Source organism: Thunnus thynnus, chromosome 9, assembly GCF_963924715.1.
Source record: "Thunnus thynnus chromosome 9, fThuThy2.1, whole genome shotgun sequence".
Classification (NCBI taxonomy): Eukaryota; Metazoa; Chordata; class Actinopteri; order Scombriformes; family Scombridae; genus Thunnus; species Thunnus thynnus.
Window position 1 is genome coordinate 18,820,780 of NC_089525.1, and position 24,348 is coordinate 18,845,127.

General features: G+C 39.3%; 1 protein-coding gene and 1 long non-coding RNA gene across 3 annotated transcripts in view; one reads left to right on the forward strand and one right to left on the reverse strand.

The window, feature by feature from the left end:
* The first annotated feature begins 637 nt into the window (after window positions 1-637).
* On the forward strand, window positions 638-3,321 carry LOC137188776 (uncharacterized). The gene is made up of 3 exons (XR_010929514.1): window positions 638-1,700; window positions 1,966-1,980; window positions 2,492-3,321. It is a non-coding gene; the product is annotated as an uncharacterized lncRNA (long non-coding RNA).
* Window positions 3,322-13,267: 9,946 nt separating this feature from the next.
* The window catches only part of tsc22d3 (TSC22 domain family, member 3), a 35,917-nt gene continuing 24,836 nt past the window's right edge, over window positions 13,268-24,348 (reverse strand). Inside the window, exons 1-3 of one of the 2 annotated variants that reach the window (XM_067599416.1) lie at window positions 16,329-16,646; window positions 15,693-15,744; window positions 13,268-14,991 (exon numbers count right to left, since the gene is read on the reverse strand). In XM_067599416.1, the coding sequence (XP_067455517.1) occupies window positions 14,722-14,991; window positions 15,693-15,744; window positions 16,329-16,453 (447 nt within the window). In that variant the 5' untranslated portion in view covers window positions 16,454-16,646 and the 3' untranslated portion in view covers window positions 13,268-14,721. Of the gene's footprint in view, window positions 14,992-15,692; window positions 15,745-16,328; window positions 16,647-24,348 lie in introns of those variants that run through there. The other variant, XM_067599415.1, reaches the window with a different exon arrangement.

A 24,348-nucleotide genomic window follows, 5' to 3' on the forward strand; every position in this document is an offset into this window, starting at 1 on the left:
TTCACTCCACGTGCAGCGTATGTTGGTTCACGAGCCTGTGTGTGCATGACCTGCTGTCTGTGTGTGTACATTATATGTATTGTTTGCTCTGAACAGTGTGTTTCTTTCCCCTGGGAACAAACTACCTAAATATAGAGAGCAAGGTCTGACCTGCCACTATGTACGTATTTGTCCTCGACACAAGACAGACACAACAAGGCCCGACACGGCAAGAATCAAGGATAGCCGTACTGTATGGTTCTAAGTCACAACTGTGGAAACTGTAAAATTTTCATCCGCCATTAATATTTTAAAGAAAGAAAAAGGTTTTTGCATTATAATGTTTGTTTCTTTTTTATTCTTTAGAAATGCTAGAAAACTCAGCTCCTTATGTTTCAAAGTAATGATATTTGACACACTGACTTAAATTCCACTTTAAACTTTAAATTTTAAATTTACTTTAATAAATTCCTACTTACCTGAGAATTCCAGTGTGATTTGAGTTTTATGCTTTTCCAAACATCTCAATCTCCTTTTTGTTTGTTTTTTTATTATTATCTGAGTGTAAGGTCTAGGGATAGCCTCTGTAGTATTCTTTACAGATTGTGAAGCTCTCTGAGCATTCAAATAACCTTCTGGGCTATATAAATGGATTTTATTTGACTTTATATTCAGTTCCCAAAAGCATAGAAGCAATTCAGGAGAAGTAATCCCTTCATTTTGTGGCAAGATAAGGGGAACCTTTGATGCCAAGGCACAAACCAAATTTGTCCACCAACTATAGGCCATAAAACTTAACAGGTATGAAACAGATTTTAGTAATTATGGCTTTAAATTACAAGTTTACTGAGAGAAAAAATAACAGAACATGAGAAATCTCACAAGATCAAAACAGTGGAAAAAAAGCTACAATGAAGAAGTGTAAGAATTAAATAAACAACCCGATCACACTGAAGCCGTCTTTCCACACAGTAGCTGGAAAACAAGGATTAATAGAAACATGAAACCCATTATTTAACTCTCATTCCACCACTTCACAGTACAATGAGAACATGATGAAATTTGTAAGTGCCTGTCACGGCGAAGGGGTTTACTGTGACTGTCAGCCTGCATTCAGTGTGTGTAATAGCTACTTGAGACACCGTCTAAAAACACTTCAAACAATGAAGGTTCTGAATGAAGGTTTGTTGTGATGGACAGACACTATGACACAGCGAGGAGCCGTCTACCTTTTCACGGTAATGAACATCTTAATGTGATCTGAAGCTGTAAAGAATGTGCTGCGGGGGATAATCTTACACATTAATGTGAGTCTTGCATAAAGCCCTAAAGTGTCTATATGTGTGTGTCAGTGTGTGTGTGTGTGTGTGTATGTGTCATGTATATTTGAACAGACAGACCTTTGGTGTATTTCTACTTTTTCTCTACTTTTTACAGACTCTAGCTCCAGTTTGGGTATTTCTTGTATCGCATCCTGCCACACCTCCCACATTTCTAAAGAACACTTAAAGTTTTCTGTGCAGTTTAAGCCATCAAAGCATTAACGCGGAATTTTCTTTTTTTTTAACTGAACAGGTATATCCAGCGTATTAGTCAAAAAACCCTGTGATCTCCTAAATCCAACGGAATGTTTTTGGAGTTGAATGAGTTCCTGTCTGACAATCAAGACTGACGGTCAGAGGTGAAGGTCAACTCCTGATACCATAGAAAAGGAGCAGCATGTGGGTGACCTTTCTGCATAATAACCATTGCATAAGCCTCAGTGTGTGTGCATGAGTGGGTGTTTGTTTGTGTGTTGCTGTGCTTACTTGGTTGTTTGTGTTCGGTTTGCATGTGGTGGATCCTGCTGGGGCATATTTGTGTTTGAGTTTAATGCGTGTGTAGGAAAGCACTTACACCCAGTTTATTTTTAACCTGTGCATGTGTGTGTCACCCTTTTTCCATGCCACAACCACGATGCCTCCGGCCTTTCCCGTTAATCTGCAGGGCAACACAGCAAGGGTGAGACTCCTGAATCCAGGCCAAGTTATGTTTATACTCTTAACCTTATCGTCTGTAACTGTGGTTCCAATGATGCCAAGAATTAGATCACAATGTTCAGCACCTCTTCAAATGTTGTCTGGAAGGCTGAGGGATTACCGCAACGCCGCCTAAATAGGCAATGATGCTAAATGGAGGGAATGATGTTAACTGATGTACCACTCCACAGTAACAGACACATTGTTGCTGAATCTGTACATTCCTCCAGTAAAACACACATTTGGTATTCTCTCTGTACGTTCAGTCATTACAGTTGCACTCCGACTACTAGTGATAGCTCAACGTGAATGGAATTTTGCAATGTAGCGCTGTCTATTTCAATATCTGGAGTATGTACAATATGTGCCTCTTGCGGGAGGATGAATGTCTCTGCCTTGCTAGCAACCTGTCAAACCCATCATACCCTGGCTGCGAGCGCCTCACGCTCCACTCCGCTAACGGCGTGTTATCTGTCTGGCCTTCTTTCTTTCAGGCTGTCGAGTCACCTGAACCCAAGCAGCTGGGAATGTTGTTTGCTGATGTGTCTCCTCTGCAAATCGACACCTCATAGCCTCAAAGCTCACCGACACCACTTGCTGACAAATGATTTACTGGTCAAAGAGGCTGTGGACATGCACATGTTTACGATTGATATATTATGCTAGTAGCATTAGCGCAGTGCCACATATTTCTTAAAAGTTTAAAACGCTCAAGCAGTTTTATAAATTATTCTGAATTGGTGAATGTGATAATTGTTGTTTATGGGCTTTGGTTAGCTAATGATGCTGACTAACGTGCTGTAGTTGCTATGCAATTTTAGTGTTTTAATTAGTGTTTGCATCATTTTATTTTTGGTAAACTAACTTAAACCTTTACTATTCCACATGTATATTTGTGTATATTGATTGTTGTACTTCATTATACTGTTTAAATACAGTACATATGTATTATAAAAAATGCAAAAACTGAATACCTTTGATATGTAAATGTAAGGTTTTTTGATCTTGTTACATTCTCTATAGCACAAGATGCAAAAAGTTGTTGCCCCATCGACTGATATTTATTATATAATTTCAGTGTGCCTGTAAGCACTCGGCAGGTGTTGCAGCAGTAGAATATCAGTATAATTGCTTTTAAGTAATATAACACAGAGAGTTCCATGTGTTTACATGCTGTTGTACACTTGGGGTTCAGGTTCAGTACATGTGTGTGAATGTGTTAAGTGTTGTCGCTGGCAATAAAGCGTGTTACGTAACACACACAAAGTGTGAACTGCTCCATGGAAACACATTCATTTCGCAAATGAACTCAAACAACAACAAATTAAAGGCATTGCAGACTGACTTTTTTTTAACCTTTATTGTGTTTCATTGATCAACCATTAATATAAATAATAACTAAAAGAATAATGGTTAGATGAAGATGTAGATAGATGTAATCACAATTTATCACTATTATTGCATGAAAATCATGAACCCATAAAGTCATATAATCTAAGAACAGTAATCTCAAGTTATTCATTTCTGTTCATGTGGGTTTTTTTCAGGCTTTTCACACTTTTTCTTTCATGTCATATAAATAATCAGTCACTAGCAGTGACACATTTATGCCAAAATGCACATTATACACTGTATAATGAATTCCATTTTCTATGCAGACTCAATTACTAATAGATACACATAGCCAAGCTCTTCATCACATATTAACATATAGTCTTTGTCACTTTTAGTTTTCTCCCTGAAGGAAGGAACTGCATTCATACTGAATGTTAAATATTACATTCAGCAGTGAGAAGTACAGTACATACCACTGCTGCAGGTGACAAAAGTAGCTCAAAGGCACAACGATACAGTCTGTACGTCATTAATCTTCAGGGGAGACATACGCTGCTGTCATGATGTTTTGCTTCCATGATTGATTATCAACCGTACTTGAATGTTTGTATGGCAGCTAAATGCAAAATTGTAAATATGAACGCTATGGAAATAGAAAAATCTTAATTAAGACATCATGCGAGGGGCAACTTTTTAGATGAAAGCCTCACTCTGTTCAGTGCATTACTATATAATACCGTTCATTCATGATGGCATGAGTGTTTTCCCTTGTGACCCACAAGGCTTAAACCTAAAGCAAATGAAAACTGTCAGTTATGATGTTTTGTTTCATATATGTTTGAGGAAGGGATCCCAACATATTAACTTGCATAGTAACAGATCAGACCTACACTCTGTACCCTCTGTCATAGCTGCAGATTTGCAACAGATTTTTATTAGAATTCATGTAGATTTACTTTGCATTCATGTATGAATGAGATAAATCTATACATTGTAATTTATTTTCTGAAGTGTGAAGTGCAAGATGAAGTTTAGGATCATGGCTGGTCTGGTCCTCAAAATCAATAATACCTATCATTATGTTGTTTGTTGCAATGTTATATAAAGGTTATGTATGAAACCTCCGCCCCCAGAAGACGCAGCATCTGTAGTGAATAACTGTTGGAATGCAACAGAAGTGTAAAGCGAGCTAGACAAACAGGGGTGGCCTGACTTGTAATTTAAAAAACACATAACAATTTAGCTACCGATATAGGTATATAATGATCTGGCCTGCTAGCAAACAATCCTTTCTGATCCACAATAGCTCCACACAGCTGGGGACAGGTTAAACGGCTGTAAAGCAACACTCATAAAGTTCACAACCCCGGAAAACCACAGGAAGGCAATAAACCACTAGAGAACATGTTGTTCTACCATCCAAACAGAGCTCAAAAGGGGCTGCCTTCAAAAATGGAAGCAGGACAGGACAGGTGTGAACTTAGAGGATGCCCCCGACTCGCTCCGTTCTGTCTGTTACTCAGTGTGCAATTATATGATCTAATTATAGGTGTGCAATTATAGGATTCCATTTTATGTGTCTAAATATATGATTTAAGGGTGAGTTCTCCTTATAAGCTGAGCTTACAAACAAAGGAAGTTACTTAACAAAGTGCTGCACAACAAAGTAGGGTGTCTGCACACTTGTTTTTAGCTCGCGCAGAATTTATTTGACTGAAAAAGGCAACATTTCAACCCTACGTCATCAGGAAATGGTCAACATGACAAAGAGCAGGATATATATATATATAGACACCAAATTACTTACATCATGACAACATCATTATGTGTACAGTTAGGACTCAATACAAAACCAAGATCGAAAACATTATCAGTTCCTGAAAAAAGTCACAGTTTCCATAAAATTGATTGTAAATTACACATATGTGGGAGCGAGAGAGCTTAACATGGCAAGACTTGCCTTATTAACATGATTAGGAAATTTGTTGAACCATAAGAAAAAAAAATAAAAGGATTGATTAAACCAATTAAGATGTTATTGTAACTTTACAATTAATTCAGGCCAATAGGCATGTGTGCTGTAGTGTCTAAAAGAACAGCATGGCCTCTGGTTGACATATATCCTGCAAAGACTGGATCAAACTGGGTCATTATGTAATGTCTTTTCATTCTGATATTGTTTGTGTAGAGGTGTCAGACTGAACATTGCGCAAGTTTTTGGCATCACCTGTTTGACATGCTTGTTGCCTCCTGTTCACTTCTAAGACGTCAACATGTCAGACACGCCTCAGAGAAGACTGGAAAGTACAAAGTCAAATGTTTTTTTTGTTTGATACTGTCTATCTCCAGCCTGTTGGACCACTTTCTCTCTGACTTACTCAGTTCGGCTCACGCAACCAAGGTCACAACAGGTGACAAAATTTCATTAGGTAGTTTTGAAACTCATCTGAGCAAGATGAGTTAAGAAATTGGAAGGCTCTGGGGAAGGGAAATTCTGCTGAGTTGGCAGCTTCTTCTTTCCACAACATCTCCCTGGTGTATTTCTTATAAATCGGTGTGGAAACTGTAAGTGGTCACAAGACTGCAAGCTGACGGGACGCTTAAAAACACATTTAAGCCATAAGAAAGAAGTGGCGCACTGAGCTCATATGTTAAAGGCAGTTTTTGTTATTGAGCATATCAAAAATTCACTGAAAATCAGGCTCCATCAATATTTTGTTTTCCTCATGCCACGTTTAGCCAAATTCCACAGATGTTTTTATAACCAACAATGAAAATGTGTGACTGTGACAAAGACTAATGACAATAACACTCTCCCATTCCAACCTGCTTCACATTGCACAATGGATTATTGTGTTTCTGAAAAACACGGAGCCTGAGACAAACTTTTTTCCAGACATTAACAGTGTTTAACAATCTTATCTATAACTGTAGAAAATTCTTTTCAGTCACACGACATTCAGTCTGACTGCAGGAATCCTGCAGCATAAGGAGCAGTTTAACAACGAGAACGCCTGCTGATTAATGTATTTGTCACATTGTTTTTGTTACATTGGTATTGTCTTTAATAAACGTCTGCCTTTTTGACCCCTCAAACATCTTCTTCTCTAAGCTTACTAACATTTTCCACAGCAGCCATTTTGACATGTCGCAGCAGGAAAAGTGCGGGTATAATTAATAACATCTCCAATGACTTAATTATATTGAGATGAGTCAGATCCAGAGCCCTGGTGTTGTGCAAGGTTGACGGGAATAGCTTACTGGGACACATGATGGAACAGAGCCATCGTTAACGTTATTTGTTACACCTGTGCTTCTCCTGGTGCGACAAGTCAAAAAGTCAATAGGTCAGACTCAGTACTGACTGCTCTATATCTCCATTCTGCCATTTCAACACCTCACTGACCCTGCTCACTATTTACACCCGACAGTGTTTCAGAATACCTGGAGCATCCATTCTTCATCATGCTATAGAGTATCTGGTGAGTTGGGGAGAATGAACATTAGCAGAAACAACAACTGATGTTCCAAAGTTAGTCTTTATTTAAAGAAACCTTACTTTTGCACTGTTCATATTTCCCAAATTATAACATTGTTACAAAGCTATTACAATATGGTTTATGCTGCCAAGTGTGTCCATCACTGTTTTAAAATGCAAAACACCTTTTTTTTCTCAGATGTAAAGACTGAGTTAGTCAAATCAAGAGGCTATCTTTCAAAGTTACAGTCTTTTAAGTATTTTTTTTGTTACTATCCCTCTGACATGACACAGTGCTGTCTGTGGGAGCACAAAGAGAGACTTTCGTACTAACAAGACAACAACCAAACTGATTTGACTAACTCAGACTGCTGAAGCCTCATATTAGTGTCAGCTAAACTTAAGTAATAATGAGGACTGTGGATTTTGTGCCCCATCACTTACACTGAAATCACTTTAGGAAGGAATCTTTTCTGTCCCAGTATGGACAGTTACACTCTACATAAACTGTTTCAATCTTATTTAAGGGCATGTGAGTATTGTTTTAAGATAGACTTGTAAAAAATGTGAACCTACCCTTTAATGATGTCTGAGTTACAACACTTGTGCTTTTCCCACTATGACAAGTCAAGAAATACTTGTAACAGGAAAACAAACATTTGTATCTCATGATTTGCCACATATTGAGAGAGAAATATGTTTGGACTACATCAGTTTTAAGAAAGCAGTATTTCAAACAGCAGCACTCTTCTTCTGCTTTTGCATTCAACTGACTGGATTTCTTTCAGTTGGTTTTGTTTTCCCCTTCTATGTATGATTTATCAGAAATGGGTGTATACCATCATAAATAGGACCGTAACAGTATTAAGATTGTTATTATCTTTTTTTTTTTTTCCACTGTTCTGATATGCTTGCCTCAGTCCTGACATGACTTGCTGTGGCTGCTCAGTCAGCTCCACCCCACAGCACATAATAAAAACAGACTTAACCCGGATTTAGACATGTTGTGTTGATATCAGGGAGGTATAACGGCTCACACGTACATAAGGAAAGCAATCTCACCTAAGCCTGCACATTAAAATGTATCACATTTCTCTATTGATGCTGTAATTTTATCATCTAAAAGTTCGTCTACACCAAGGACCATGATGTTTTATGATCATTTCATATGTGACATATAATGTTCAAAGTTTTATCACAAGTCATTAATTAATGATGATGTTTATCTTTGTGTATGACCAGCCTAAGGGAGAATCCTCTACCATCTCTTTATAACACAAATGTATTCCCAAGGTTGTCTGGAGTTCATTTCCTGTTCTGTTTACATCTTAAACTTCCTGCAGCCCACTGACAACTCTCTTCACATGGGCCAAAACTGGAACAGAGGATGAGGGATGTTTACCATACAAAAGGCACAGTCACACAAATAGACCACAATGGAGGAGGGAGAGTTGCATAATCCTTTGCAAACTCTGTGGTAGAAAGTAATATGACCATAAACATTTTGCCGTAAACTGTTCCATAAACTCAACACAGTAAACTGCCTTGCTATCTTTGCATACTTAAAAAGGCTTATTCAAGTCTAGGCAACCACCCTCAGCTTTTAAGTATTCCCACAAAAAACTGAACATCCTTCATTTGTTATTATGTTCACTTGCATTCTTATAGCTTGCGTCAGATATACAAGAAGTTAAATATAGATCAAAGACTGACTTTTCCTAAATTATAGCTGCACAGCACAGTGTTAAAAACAATGTGGCTCTTCTGTGCACTTCAAATGAACTTGATTTCTACCAGCTAAAAATCTGTGTACATAAGGGCACACCCAGTTCCCATAAAAAACAAGATACAAAATTGAGAGAGTCAGCAACCCCAAAAACAATTTATACCAAACCGCAATGCCCTATTTTAAATTTTAGAAGTAAAAAGTCCTTGTCTGTTTAGTTTGATTTAATGATTATCATACAGAAATTCTGTGTCATAATTCGCTAAGCAATCAGGAAGACAATCTTGTGACTGGTAACCACTGTTTTGGAGGAACAGAGCTTGGGAAATGTACTTTTTTAATGTGCAGGTTACGCAATCATCTCCTCTTTGACCTTGCATGTGTCACATGTTAGGGTAGGGGTCTGTGCACAGTAGGGGTCTGTGTTCATTTCAGTTCAGGCTCTTGCTGTGCAGTGGTGCCATGAACGGGGGTATCGCCGTAAATCCGAAACCACTGGCTTCTGACCTTGTGTCTTTATGAATAAGATGTCCTGAGCTGACCACATTCCAAGAGTGGCTTTGATCAGCTGATATACAAACACAGCCGACACCACCATGAATAAAAACAAGAGGTTCTCAAGTGATCACTCGCAATAGCCAAGACCTAAGCCACTGAAATGCTTACTGTATTGTTTTAATTTTGCTGTTTTTCATGTTTAATCAAATGCAGTTTTTCTGAAATACAACCAATTCAGACTTAATGTGTGTTTTCAATTCATCATGGTAAAATGACCCCACATAATACAGTCTGATTAGATGAAAGAATTTAGATCCAAGATTCTCAGAAAAAGCGTTTTATCACAGATAAGCAAGAGCATATTTTAAGAGTGGTTCGTTCCTGTTTTATGTTTAGTTATTGCTAAACAGACTGAGACTATGTTTAGTCAGCATGATAAGTCCAGCCAAAACCTTGGATTGAGGTCATCCTCTCTTCAAGTGTGATAAACATTTTCAAGTTTACGTCAGGTTTCTAGAAACATGACAAACTCCAGACACTTGACCCACTCAGCCCCCATGCGTATACTTTAAATTCCCGTAGGTTCATCAGGTTCATCCTCCCAAGTAGCGTCAGCAATGATTTAACATCCGGGAGGAATGTGTCAAAATATTCATCAGTTGTCACCTTTCAAATGCAAAACAGATGAATTTTAACAGCCAATTTTCTGCATGGAAGTCTTTTTTTTTTCTACAAGTGGAGATTGATGGGTCAAAGATGAGCATTGCAAGTTGCATACAATATATGCTGCAAAAACCCCTTTTTACCATAGAGGGATGAAGAGTCATGACTGCTGATGCAAAACCCCCTTTTTACCACACAGAGAGAGTCATGACTGTTGATAAAGACTTGATAGAGCAAGCACTTATAGCCCACTTCAAAGTTTGAGCCAAAAAACCTCACTCACGTCAACTCTTGACCTCATTTCTGATGCTGACAACTTAGAGGATTATTGTTTAGCCCAACTTGTTGTAAACTGGATAAAAATAGAATGCAGCATGTAAGAGGACAAACATGGCTACATGAGATATACAAAGGATTATCAATGGATTAATTTGATTAGGCATTACTCAACATCTATCTGTCTGTGTCTGTTTGTGTTCTGTGTCTTAGTTTGTCCATTCAACATCATAAGGGTGAAGCACTGCCACATGGTTATGATCAGACAGCAAAAAATAAACATGTCTAACTAAGCTGAGGTACTTAAGATGATAACTATGCGTACTCATCCTGAAGAAAATGCAACTACAAATTTGTAATAGGTCACTAAGGCAGCAATAAACTGCTCTGGCTCTGACAGGATCAAACCAACCCTTGCATGATCTCATTGTTTTCTGTTCTTTGCCCCTCTCTCTTTCAGAGGTCAACATTAACACCCACTTTGTAATGGTTTACATTGTCCTGTCAACAGATAAATAAGGGTTGTGAGGGAACACATTAATGCAGTAATGTTTTAAGTTGTGTAAGGTATTGCACCCCTGCAGCTAGTAAAATGTTCTCTTATCTGAGAAAGCAATGATGGCACATTTTTTGTATTACTTAATCAGCTGTTATCAACAATTTGCAACTCTTTTGAGCAACTTTTCTGGAAAGCAGAGTGACTTTTTGTTCATATTACAGGAAATGTGCAATGCACAGCTCTGCATAACAATCCTGCATACAGCACGAATCTGACATTTGTTTCATTCAGCTCTAACTTTTATGTTGACATGATGAATATGCTGACATTTCAGAGGACACACAAGTTGTATATGTCTGCATGAAAAGCAGTCAGACTAAATTATTCCTCTGCATGCGAACTTAACCACATTGAGGCGGTTCTCACTTATCCCAGCACCACCCCTGAATTTCCAGCTGAAACAGATGTGTTTTTTTTTCTCTCTCTCTCTCTCTTTCATTGCATAACACTTGTAATCCAACACAAACTCCTCTCTAGGCTTCCTGGATGCAAGCAAGCTCCAATCAAAAGGTTAATTCCATAACTAAGTCTCTCCTACACTTTTAATATTTAACTGTACTTTATGTCTGAATTACTGTAGCTTTGACTTGGATCGTCTGTGCTCTTGTTTTTTTTAAACAGTCAGGCAGAAACCAAAAATGGATGCTTGTCTTTAGTCATTAACAACTGAATGAATGCGAACACGTCCTACACATCAGCTAGTCAGCTTTTAACCCGGGGTGATATGAATGTTTGAAAGATAGAACAGAAAACATTTTGAAAATTGGGTTATGTACTTTAGTTATGTACCTTGGCTAGAGGTGCTTAAATGACTTACATACTGTAAGTTTCATTCAAACATTCTCCCACATCCACATAGATGTGTCTCAGTGAGGTAAGAATAGACATTTTAGACTAGCTCTCACTCAATTCATCATCAATGTTTGTGCCTTTTGAAATAAACTCCATTTTCAGAGGTAAGTAGAGGGAACAAATAAACAAGAACAATGGAGCAACCTAAACAGCAAACATGGTGTTGTGAACCATGACTTGAGATTCATGGTGAATTTGTTTCAGATAAATAGCCCTCATGCATTGAAGTGATTCTAGGACACAGTGTGACTAATCCATTCCCAAAATAGACTGACAAACCGACTGTTAAAACAAAATAGGAAATCGAGCCAAAGTTTTAATTGTCTTCAGATTGTTTGTGAGTGCATAGAGCCTGTGCCGTGTGTAGACTAGCTTTACGGCCTGGTGAATTTTTCCACTGTGATTGAGGCTGCATTAGCTGTTAGCATAAGTATCATTAACCTACAGTATCACATCCTGCTCTAGCTGACCCTGCAGCCTCTCTTTTCATTGACATGCACCAAGTGTTCAGGTATCTATATAGGGAAGTAGAAAGACAATTAACTTGTGTAAAAGAGCCAATAAATGCCTGTCCCTCTCCTCTTTGCCACATTAAACAAATGTCCTCTTCAGTCAATATCCATCCTACCACTAATTAAACGCAGACCACATTTCTGAGCAGGTCTATCGATCAGGATTGTCGGTTTCACACAGTTGTTTTGACACAACACACCGGGAGAGAGCTGGGTTTCATTTGTAAAAGTGAGCAATAGGGAAGACACTGTGTTTACTCTTGTGCTATTTGATCTTTGGTGGTGGTTCTGTTCTCAGCAATAGATGGATGTGAGCCTGGTCTACGCACCAGGGAAGCCACAAAATATCTAGTTACACACAGGCTGCACTGACTGGCTGCCAAACTGTCTGAAGGGAAATGCTACTAGGACAAACTGTTTTTCACTCTGGCAGATTCCAATGCTCTGGAAACATAGCTATTATTACCTCACTATCATTAGTGGTCGCCCTGTTTTTGACTTTGGAAAAAAAAACGTACTAGTATTTTAACTTTTTCCCCCTTAAAAACAAGTCAGATTGTGAGGTTGGTCTTGGTCCTGAGTTTGCAGAGCCTACACGCTAAATTAAAAGCAACTTTGTCCGAAGAGCCCTGTGGCTCACTGCAATATTGTGTTGTATCTTACAAATCCCATGCTGTTTGTCAGGCTGAGCTTGTAAACACACACACACATAAGGCTCACAAAGCTGAATAGAAATCAACATATATTCTAAGATGTTGTGATGGAGTGGCTCCAACTTCCAAGAATGCAGGGTTAGTTTTGCGAACAGACATCGTGTTGTTTCTTCTGAAATACAAATGAGAGGGATTTCACAGTGGTTCTCTTGTCTCAGCACCAGAAAATGAAATCATCCTGGGTGTTGTTACAGCCGCCTCATCTGCCTTGCGTGACTGGATATCCAGTGAATAAATCTCTCTGCTGCACAGAATATGGTAAACTCCAAAACATAGCTCTGAGAGAGATGTAAAAAACAAATCTGATCTGGTATCAGTGACATTCCCCTTGAACTACAGCGCATTAGGGCGTTAAGCATGAGAAAACTCGACATTATGTAATAGCGGCACATGATGTTTTGTTTGAGATGCAGTCAAATGCTTATATTTGTCCAAAAAAATGTATGTTACTCCCCATTAATTACTCATACTTGAGGGTAGGGTTACTATTTAGTCTAGGTCTTGACATATCCAGATACTGAATTTCCATATTTTTGTAAAACTACAAAGCTGATAATGAATGAACTTTTAATCTGATAGTGGTTCTTATGTATGTCTTTGTTGTGCATGGAGTGAGCAGAAGCTATATGGGTGCAGTTAATGGACAAAAGACAGTGGATTTTATTGTGTAAACATAAGGTTTATTGCAAATGTGCAGTCGTATCCAAACACCATAGCCAACAACTGTTTTATGGATACTTTACAGCAACAATACCGTTATCTTTACAAAACACATAGAACACATCACTAGCTACAAACACAACTTCTCCCTGTGAAGTTTTACACATGGTCCTGGTTTGCTCGCCTTCTTGAAAAAAAAAAAACAAAAACAAAAAAAAAAGTCTTTGGTAGCTAGAAAACAACAACAGAGCTCAGTGTGGAAATGTGTTTCCTCTCTTACTACGGACAGGCACTGTTGTCATGCCATCGTTTTCAAGTTGGCATCTGAGCAAAGAACAGACCAGATACTGGACGACGCTGCGAAAATCAGGAGTGCATCTGCAGCGAGAGAAATGCAGGTGTCTGCTTTGCTCACCATCCCCACTGTGTTTACATCAGGACGTTTCAGTTTTATGCACAATGTAGTCATCCTTTACTGTGAAGAGCTAGGCAAACTAGGTGGGCAGATATGCCTGCCCGCCTCCACAAGTATACAAAAAAATAATCTTTTTAAGACCATGTACAATGCTCCTATTTTACAAACAACTGATTTTGTTCAGAATCATAAACAAAAACAGAAGATATAGCAGGATTAATTTCCCCCATAAGCAGCAAGCCCCAACTGCAGACAATACAAGATTACATTTTATGAATCATTGCAGTATACTGATAAGTCTACTGCAGCGATCCACCAGCTTAAGGCTATACTGCATTAACCTTCACCTCTGTTGCCTTAGCTTATCCTGTTGATTAATTTTGTTATGCTTAAATGTACATGAACACATGAGTAATACATTGTAGGTACAGGAAAAGTCCTTGTTACGTGACTGAAATGTGAAGCTGGGAGTCCTTGAAACTTGTATTTTGAGATTGAACAAATCCACATGATGGGGCTCTACTCGTTGAGACTTGGAGGACCATCTCAGATGGGTCTACACTGGGTGAGCAGGGAGTAGCCTCCCCCCTCACTTTCCAAGTTAGCACCTGCAGCCAGGGCCAGCCCGATCAACACCTCCTCACCCCTCCTCTCTCTGGAGCAAAGGGTGCTTGTTGGAAGGGTTCGGCTTGGCAGGGAAAGCCCCCCTTTGTCTGAAAGCAAGCGCTCGTCGGTGTCTAGTCAGCCCTCTCTCTCTATTCTTAGCACTTTTGTCTACAAAGAGAGACTACGACAAAGAGTTGGACGGTATCGGAGGACGGGCCTGACACCGCACCGGTCAGAGCGTCTCAAGTTCTGTTTTGTGCTTATCAGTGTCAACTGTTCTTTTATGTCCCATCTGTCATTTACAGCCCCAATGCCATTCCTTCATTGTCTTGAAGGCTTCTCGGCGGCGGCGATTTTTGTAACGCTGACGTTAAATGGAGGTCCATTACTGTAAAGGGACAGTGGCTCTGCCCGCCCCAAGGCAGAGCCACTTATACAGCAGAGCCAGCACTGTGGTTGCTGGACTGCTGCTGCTGCTGCTGGTCTGGGGTCACCTGGGTGCTCTGATTATCCAGGGGTAGCAGCACATCTGTCGGGATGCGAGACTGGAACTTCTCCAGCTGCTCCGGACTGGCCAGGTTCTTCAACAGATAGTTCTCCCTCTCCAGCTGGTTGTTCTTCTCAGCCAGCTCTTTGATCTGCTCTTTGAGGATCTCCACTTCCTCACGCACAGCGTACATCAGGTGGTTCTTGACGAGATCCTGCCGTAACAAAGAAGGAAATATGGATCAGTTTAGATATAAAAACAGAATGATGTTAAGACTTCTAAGGGTGATCTGATCTGATGGTGCATCTGCTAAAAAGACTGATGGAGTTTATCAGCAGATATCTGCAACTCCATTTTGTCTAGCATGGATTTCCTGTGAGATACAGTAAAGTAGACATGATGCAACTTTGACATCATGCAAGGTGACTCTAGTAATTCTATGCTGGAAAAAGTATTATTAGTCTCTGTTGTTTTGGACTTCCTGTTGCCATGTACTGCATTAGTTCTCTACTTTGTCACATGAATAAATCATAAAGTAGCTTGTGCTGCCTTCAAATAACAGGGACTTCCCAGAGCATTTATGAAGAACTGGTTCTGTGCAGAATGCAAATGGAAAATTGGGTTTTGGGGGAGGTCAGTGGGTTACAACTGTTCTATACATACTGATGAGCAAAGTTGTCAGTCTAAAAGGTCATATGTTTCATGCTGGAGATGATGTAATGTGAATCTGCTACTAGTCATTATTATAAATTAACTTTGGATCACAGCATTGGCTCCTTGAGAAACACTAACTACTTGTTTGTGCTAAAGAAAACTGGGGTTTGAATAGGCAACATTTTGTTTGAAAACACATTGCATGCATAGTGCAACCTACATATCTTTGTCTGGTGTTTGTGTTTTGTTATCTCAGCTTACCATCGCCTGTTCAATCTTGTTGTCGATGGCCACAACGCTAGCACCAGAGGCACTGCAGAAGAGAAGGAAAAGAGGACATTAATTCACTGTCCAAAAACCACACCAAACTGCCAACTTCATATCAGATCCCTGCCACATGATTAACAACAAAATAGACATGTTGGGGCGTCCTGAATGCACTGATCTGTGACAGTGAAACAGAAAGTTTGCAAACAGAAAGAAAAATTGTTTCACCCAGCTGTCATCTAGGTTTGCTTTTTTTTTATTATGTAAAGTATATGCTGCACTTTGATTGCCTTGAGAGTTAGATTAGACTTTATTTAAGTTACAGTGCAACGACAAGCACAGATTGTAACGTGAGACAGTGGCAGAGTGATACTGTAAACGTACACATATCTGTTCAAAGTCCAAACAAACAGCAGCACAGAGAAACACAGCTGGACACAATATTTTGAGGCATTTGGTGACAATATGAGACAATACCCATAGCTGCATATATTTTAAACCGCTATAGAAAAATACAGGCCTGCATTAGACTTTGAACAGATTCACGCTTGACCCGACTAACAATAAATCTAACGCCTTATTAACGACACAAGGTATTCAAGCATGCGGGCGACTGTATCGCATATTTACCTGTTGTCAAGTTTGACCGATACAACGTCTCCTCCGAGTAGCGAGGAGAAGAAAGAGATGGAGAAGTTATGTAACTGGTAGACAGCCACCTCCATTGGTGTTTTACCGAACATCTCCGTGCTCATGTTGAGTACCAGACTCGTTTGAATTATACTTCTCGCCACGTTTGCGACTGGTTGGTCACCTAAGTGTATATCCGAGTTTGTTTCGTTTCTTTGAATCGCGATGCACTATCTCGCTGCCGCTGGCTGAGCGTAGTGCTGTGTCGGTGTGTGAGCTTCGCTGTTTTAACAAGCGACTGTCTGATGCTATTTCTGCCCATGGCTCGTATATGAATGGCTTGCCTCCTGACGTCATGTGACGCGTGCATATATTAGTCAAATGAGTTGGCGGGTCAGATTTTATGGTGCCTTCCCGTGCTGCAGGAAAAACTGGAATTAGGACTGGAGTAAACATTTGGTGATAAATACGTCCACCCACTTTTTTCATAAACACCGAGGAGGACTTTACAAGGTAACCTTGCACAGAAAACGAATACTCAAGTATTCACAAAGGTGGCCCTAGTTAAATATTTCTGTTTTGTGAGACTTTTTGACTTTTAAACCACTATTTGTCAGGAGAATGGGTTTTTTGTCTTGTTTTTTTTTTCTTTTTGTTGATCCTATTGTGCAGAAAACAATCATAACAATAACCTCATGAAATATGATGAAACTGAGTACATGCAACATTCACCTACAACTACAGGTTTACTCATCATTAATCATACATGAACAGTATATTGCAGAATGAATATTACTATTACTTACACTTTAAACTACTTTCACTTAAATTTCTAATTCAAGACTTTTTTCCCATTATCTGGCTGTTAGGTTAAGTATGTTAAGATTACTGCAGTCACAAAGATAGGTCTGTAGGTTTCATATCCACAAACATACGAAGACAAACCTGCTATTGGTGTTATCTGTCAACTACAATATAACAGTTAATGCAGTGCAAAGTACGCCTCTCAACCGGTTAATTAATTTACAACATTAAAAAATAAGGTCACCAAATCAATGCATTTTAGATTACATCAGGCTGTATCAGGCTGTCATTCGTAAACAACGTCGCTAATCGAAATAACAAGTTTAAGAGGAGCATTTGAATGCAGCATTACAGCTGCCCTGCCTCTGAACTTCTCTGCTCTTTCTTCTGCAGTTAACCCACAGACCGAAATCTACACTGACTGCAGCAAACTTCATCACAACAACCAACAGAACAATTTTAACCGCCAATGTGAGCACAAACAAGGCGCTCGTGCTCCTAATAAATAAGAACCCGATTAACCACAGAGAGGCCGCTGATCAATATATCATCTGATTTTTATGTGATGTCATTAAACACGTGATTTTAATGTCATTCATTTTCAGTAGGCTATGAAATGTAAAAGTAGTCGTTTATTAAATCTTGATTTACCAATTTAAACTTTTACAACTTAAAATCAGCAAATTGCTCCTACTTAGAAACATTGTAACGACAACTATATATTTTGTTCCTTTTGTTTGATCGTTGTTTGTCGCAGTACAATAACAGAATGTAGTGTACAATCTCCACATATGCTCTGTATAGGTAGTTTTCCATCCACTCTCGGTAAATTTCCCCTCAGTCTATATCTGAACTCTATTGGTCTCTAGTGGTGAAAATGTAGAATACACCCTTCCATAGGTTTGTTCCTGGACGGTGTTTACAAGGAATTTTCCGTACACCTTTTCCTGGCCCCATAATTTAACTTTCCCAGGATGTTTTTCCTGCCTAGAAAATATATGGAAAATTCTCAAAGGGTGACATGTATTTATGTATGTGGGCTGACCCAGATATTAATGTGTTGTGTCCACCAAAACTATATTTAGTATAAGTGTTTCCTCACGGGAAGGACATACAGGAATCAATCCGACTCTAAAACTGATGTCAAGTCAGTTTTATTTGTACAGCCTAATATCACTTCAGGAGGCCTCATCCTCTATCCATCAATTCAGAGAAACCCCCCCCCCCAAAAAAAGCACTTTAAATGGAAAAAAAAGGAAGAAACCTCAGGAAGAGCAAGAGAGGAGAGATCCCTCTTCCCGGACAGACAGACAGACAGACAGACAAACAGACAGACAGACATGCAATAGATGCTATGTGTACAGAACAGACCAAGCATTGTTCTCTGATGTATGACCTTTTGCACTCCCGATATGCTTTTACCCTTGCATGTTATGGCGTGTGACGCAACTGCACTGCTCCTAAAACGTAATAAACAATTTGTGACAGAAGCCGACCGCAGAAGACACATAGAAAAACATACCTTCTGTCATCCCTTTTTGCCCCACAGCATTTTCCACTGAGTGCTGACATTGGCTGTTATTGAGCAATTCACATTTTCAATGAGGCGTTCATGCAGGTTTTAATAGTTTAATATAATTGTTCAGCCTGTCAGCTGTCACATTACGTTCCCTTTTCTGTCACAATTATCTGATTCAATACTGATAATAAACCAATTAAATTTCTATTAGAAGGCCTCAGTTGCGTAATGCATTTTCTTCCAAAACAACAACCACCTGTAAAACATTACCCGGTAGTCAAAATATTGTTTCATGGAAATTTTCTGCTAAATTTGGTCCACACATATCTTTTCATATCTTATAAAAATAGCTCAATATCCTATAAAAATGCAAAAAATTAATAATGCAAATGTTAAAAATGGATTTCTATGCAAATTTCTAGTAAGATCACAATGCACAAGAAAAAAGTATGTGCATTTAAATGACAACAAATAACCCAGGGCTTTCACCTTCTGATGTCTGCATAGTAAACCAAATTCCTTGGTGCATGGACTAGATGGGCCATGTTTCTTGGAGAAAAGGGAGTTCTGTTATGTAACAAAACAATTAGAGTGGAAGGGCTGACTTTTGGTTGGTCTAACAAGGCTAAGCAGAAAGCACATTGACTGGGTATTAGGGCCCATAGTGGCTGTCGTCTCAGATTTCGTGCTGTGACAGTACAGCTGCCAGGTTTAATATCAGGCCCTGTTCTGGTGATGAGGGGCTGGTGAATTACCTTGCCCCGCTGTGATAGTCCCATTTAGGAGGGGGGAGTCACACCGATTGCCGGTGGCTCGGTTAAGATGCCCAGATAGAAACTGCAGACAGTAGGGAGCCGTCCTAGCTGAAGTAAAATATATCTAATGAGCCACATGCAGTAAGATGATGACAGTATAAACTGGGAAGCTCATAACCTTCCTGCCTCGTCAGCTTTAGTCACCGTTTAAGCACTCCTCCAACGCAAGTCTTAACAAAGTGGATGAAATTTACGCACAACATAAGAGCAGTTCTTGTTTAAATTGTATCTGCGTGTTTCTAAACAGTTTAAGTATACAAATACTGACCCATGAGGTCTTTTAAAGAAATAAAGTTGCTCATATTTCTGTGGAACATTTATTTCCTGACCATGTTTGGCGTGTGCCAAATCCGGTGAGTCACTCTAAGGCTAGGCGATGTGCCACGGTTTCCATCAGATGTCCCCTGTGCAAGAGCCAACCACGTTATATAATACTGTGATTCATCTGCACCAATGACTGAAGAAGAATGAAGCTGCGCCATGCCGCTAGCCTCCCAGCTTTTGTTATAAGGAGCATTTTGTGGTCTTGACTCACCAAATTACACCAAAAGTACATCAAAAGATGTAAACAATACAGCCAAATAAGAAACACCATATTCAAAGAAAGAAGATATATCTATCTGTATCTATATCTATTTGAGATCATTTGTTGATCAAGAGGATGCTTTTTATGCCCTATCTGCACTCACAGTTTTCAAATGCATGGCATGCATGAGAGTATGGCCTGAGAAGACACAGGCTTGCCATAGGCTACAGCCAGAGGCTGTCTCAGAGGAAGCTGTCAGTGTGGGCAAGAGGACTGGTTACAACCAATGAATACTGAACATCCTACACACATTTGGACGCCCAGAGGCAGTCATTATTATCACACTACCTTTAAGTCTCCAGAGCCATGAATAGCAACAAGGCGCATGACCTTGGTCTTGTTCATAAGGTTTTTCAATAAATTCACCAGGCTGCATGTCATTATGCTTTATGTGACAGGGTGCATCAAACATGACGTACATGCAGAAGATGATGACAGGACTGGCATTGTGATTCAAAGGCTGGCAGAGATATCACTCTCTCTGCCCGAGTTCTATGCAGTAAGCTTAACAACCGGCAATGCACATCTCAGACAATGGATATTAAAAACAAGACTTTTAACAACATGAGCATTCAGGTTTATGTCAGAAATGTAAAATGTATTACTATTCCATATTTGCATACACTTCTGATTAAATCAATCTTCTGCTTTGCCCTCTATTCATTTAACTGTGAAAGAATTCAGCACTGCTTAAAATGACTCTCAATTTGAAAATGTCTCCCATTTGAGTGGAATTGTAATCCAGGACATTTTATGACACTTCATCCACAACCACATAATTTAGACACTGACACACTGCAGTTATCATCCTTCTTCTGAACTGTGCTGAACATGATCATCAGTCAATGACACTTGTCACTTTCTTTCCAAACATCCTCTCAGACACAAGACAAACTGCCTGACTATCCTCTGCCTCCCAACACTTACCGCCGATCTGGCCTCTTGAACAGACTTGGTGAGTAAGGGGGCGAGTAGCTCATAGCTCTCTCGGGATAGTTGAAGTGCTGGTAGTGACAGCAAAATCTCTGGGATGGTTCAGCCAGTCGGAGGGAACACACCATCCTGGGAGAGGGCGGCTTAGCCCAAGTAGGGGCAACTTCAGAGGGACGCGTCTGCGACTGTCCCATCTTGGCTTCCAAATGAATTGGCTGCTCAAGAGGCAGGAGCCCTTTGACTGTTTTGCTCACTGTTCTGCTGTTGTTTGTTCTCAACAACTGTGCTCTCAAAGCACAAAGAGACAATTGAGCACAGGCGATACCTCTGGATATGCAGCCATAACTGTGAGTGCCATGCTCAGACTGGCACTTGTATGATGTGTTTCCAATCCAGTGGAACACAATGGCCTCAGAGTCACAATGACAATGACACTTTCCTGAAATGGCACCAGCTGTTTAATCTTTATACTGCTGGAGTTTCTGTGTCAGGCAGACAGAGTAAAAGATCTTTCTCCAACTATACCTGAAGGGAACAATCATCATGCCTATCTCCATACCTCATTTAATTAGTGGTAATATGTAAGGTAATAAAACACATAGTTGCACCATTGTTCCAGGATGTGGAACTAACCTTTTCTCCATATAATGAGTATTTTGGGCACCAAGAGACTAAAGGCAGCCAAAAGAGCAGTGTTTGCTCACTTATATGGTCACTTATATGGAATGGCTTTGGAACCATTCACCACAGTAAATTTGTTACGCAACCACTTATAATTTGTGTGTAAAATCAAGCTCAGGCAAGTTAACTAGCACAACGGTACCTTTGTTACATTTCTGATTATGTGTGTTATGTGTCATAATCCCCTAAACACTCTATAATTCTGATGAAGTGGGTTTGTCAGCTTCAGTAAGCGTCCTTTGTCATCAGAGGTGTAATTAATACACTAATGTTTAGAGAGCTATCACTGCCGGTAAAGGGGTGACAGCAAAAGTAAGCCGCTTGCACCATGATTAATTGCAAGCTGCGTTCTAGGTTGACAGGTCTGCATAAAAGCCTCACATCTCTTTCTCCATTTAATCCATCCTGTCGGCAATTGAACTTTTGACATTGTATATCGATTGTGATGCGCAGACGAGTGTTTGCCACAGACTGTCATGTAAAATTAGTTTATGCTGCCTTCTCAGATAAGGATCTTTTGGTTTGTAAGATTTGCATATTGGCATTTATCACCATACAGGATTTAATGTTCCAATGATTTGTGCCACAAACTGAGGGGTGAATTCTATCCTGAATATACAAGACCATCAAACAGAAAGCTTCATTTAGTATCTAGTCTATTATATAAAAACATATTATTAATTGGAGAAAATTAGATTACATAGCAATAGTTAGATAGATGTCATATTTTGCGCAAGTGAATTATTACCACACAGCCACTAAACCAACAAAATGTAATTTAGAATTTCCTGCAGCAGTGGAATTTCAGGTTCACTGAGTTCAGTTTCCAAAAATCACTGATCACAATCATTAATCTTTGACAGCAGCTCAGTTCGTTCTGGACGGTTGCACACTACCAGCAAAGAGAATGAACGGCTTATATTGGGCATGTTTATACCCATCATGTCAGGAGCAATTCATTTAAAATCTAGATCACTTTGTATTTAGTTAAGTCATGGAAACTCAGGTGAATGTTTTTGTTTCGTGGGGTTTTTTTCCATCTCAATGACATTTAGCCATTAAAGGTGGTTCTTCTGTAAGGCGTTAGGTGGTCGTTTCACACATGAGTAATACTGTTCAAAAAAAAAAGGAAAGACACACACACACACACACACACACACCCTGCACAGGAGAACAGTGTAGGTGATTGACAAGGTCAATCTACTTGTCTGAGTCATCATGTTATCTTGTGTTTAGCAACAGTAATTCATTTCCCTAAATCTTTGAATAAGAAGAGTAAATGAAGAAAGGGTGAAGAGAAAAATAAATATGACTTTTGCTATCATACTATTCATGATAGCAATGATGTCATCAATTGTGTATGTATGAGATTACAGTAAAAAATAGGTTTCACCCATGATTATCTTAGTATAAAAGTTATGATTATGCTATGAAGCTGACTTCTTGTGTGAAGCAGTTTAACTAAATGTTGGTTACAGGGTAAAATGTGGCTATAAGCTACATGAAAAGACCAACTTTTTGGCTGTACTTTGCTACAGTAATTTGTTATCATGATTTGCATAAATTGAAAGGTAAAAACATTTATTTTGTTTATCCTCAAGGCAACTGTTACAAGGTCAAAAGACACAACAAGAAGGTGTGTGTGTTTGTTTGCATCTGTACTTTACAACATCTGTACTTTAAAAATATCTAAGTGAAAAGAGCCTTGATAGAAAACCTCCTTTGATACTGAACATTTGCCTCTTTCTAACCGTTGTTCAATCGCTCTGTTTTCACTTTCCTTGCCTTGATTAATTTCCTGGAGACAACACAGGGGCCCACAGTGCGCTTACCACAAATGACTACACTTAATTTCCACTCATATGTGTGTATGTGTTTTTTGTGATCTTGCTGTTGTCGAGGATGAATTTTATTTTGTATTTCATCGCCCTTTGTACAGTAACTTGAGAAATTATTTGTTTGAAAAGATCCAACTGAAGAATCCTGATTTGTTTTGGTTGTCTGAAGCTGATATGTTGAGTTTGGCTTTTTAATGTGGAGATTTTTGTTTTGGCAAGATTTGTAGGAGATGCTTGGCAGCTAAGACAGACACGCTGTATCCATCATAACTGAGTGCTCTGAAATGTTCTCTTTTTGAATCTGTGGAACTGCACATCATGATTCATCATGCTGCCTTCCTGGTTATTATTGTTCAGTGTCTTGTAAGCCCATACGGACTGGTCACCAGAAAGGTGCAGGACACTTCAATAAACAATCCATCAAATCAATCATACAAGATGATATACAGTTTATTTACAGTAGCCTAGACTGGAACTAATAGCAGTTTACAACAGAACAAGCAGTGCTGTAGCAAATGTTGCTGTGCTCCATATATTGCAGTTAACAAGCTTGGGGACTTTGCAGCATCTGGCACCAGGGCTGCGATTCAGCAGAAGTCAGACAGCTTTAGGCTATAATGTAAAGATTTACCTTGTGTTCTAATGGGGAGAATGTCCTGGCTAAATTTACTGTGAAAATACTGAAATAGAGCGCAGACCTAGTGGAGAGTGATAAGGGAATATCACAGCCTTGTTGGGTCAACCCACAACCCCTCCACCCCCCCACCAAAAAGGGAATGACAGTATGTTCTAGCCTATAGCTCATAAGATTCCCATCTGTGCTTTAGTGCAAACATGTGTACAC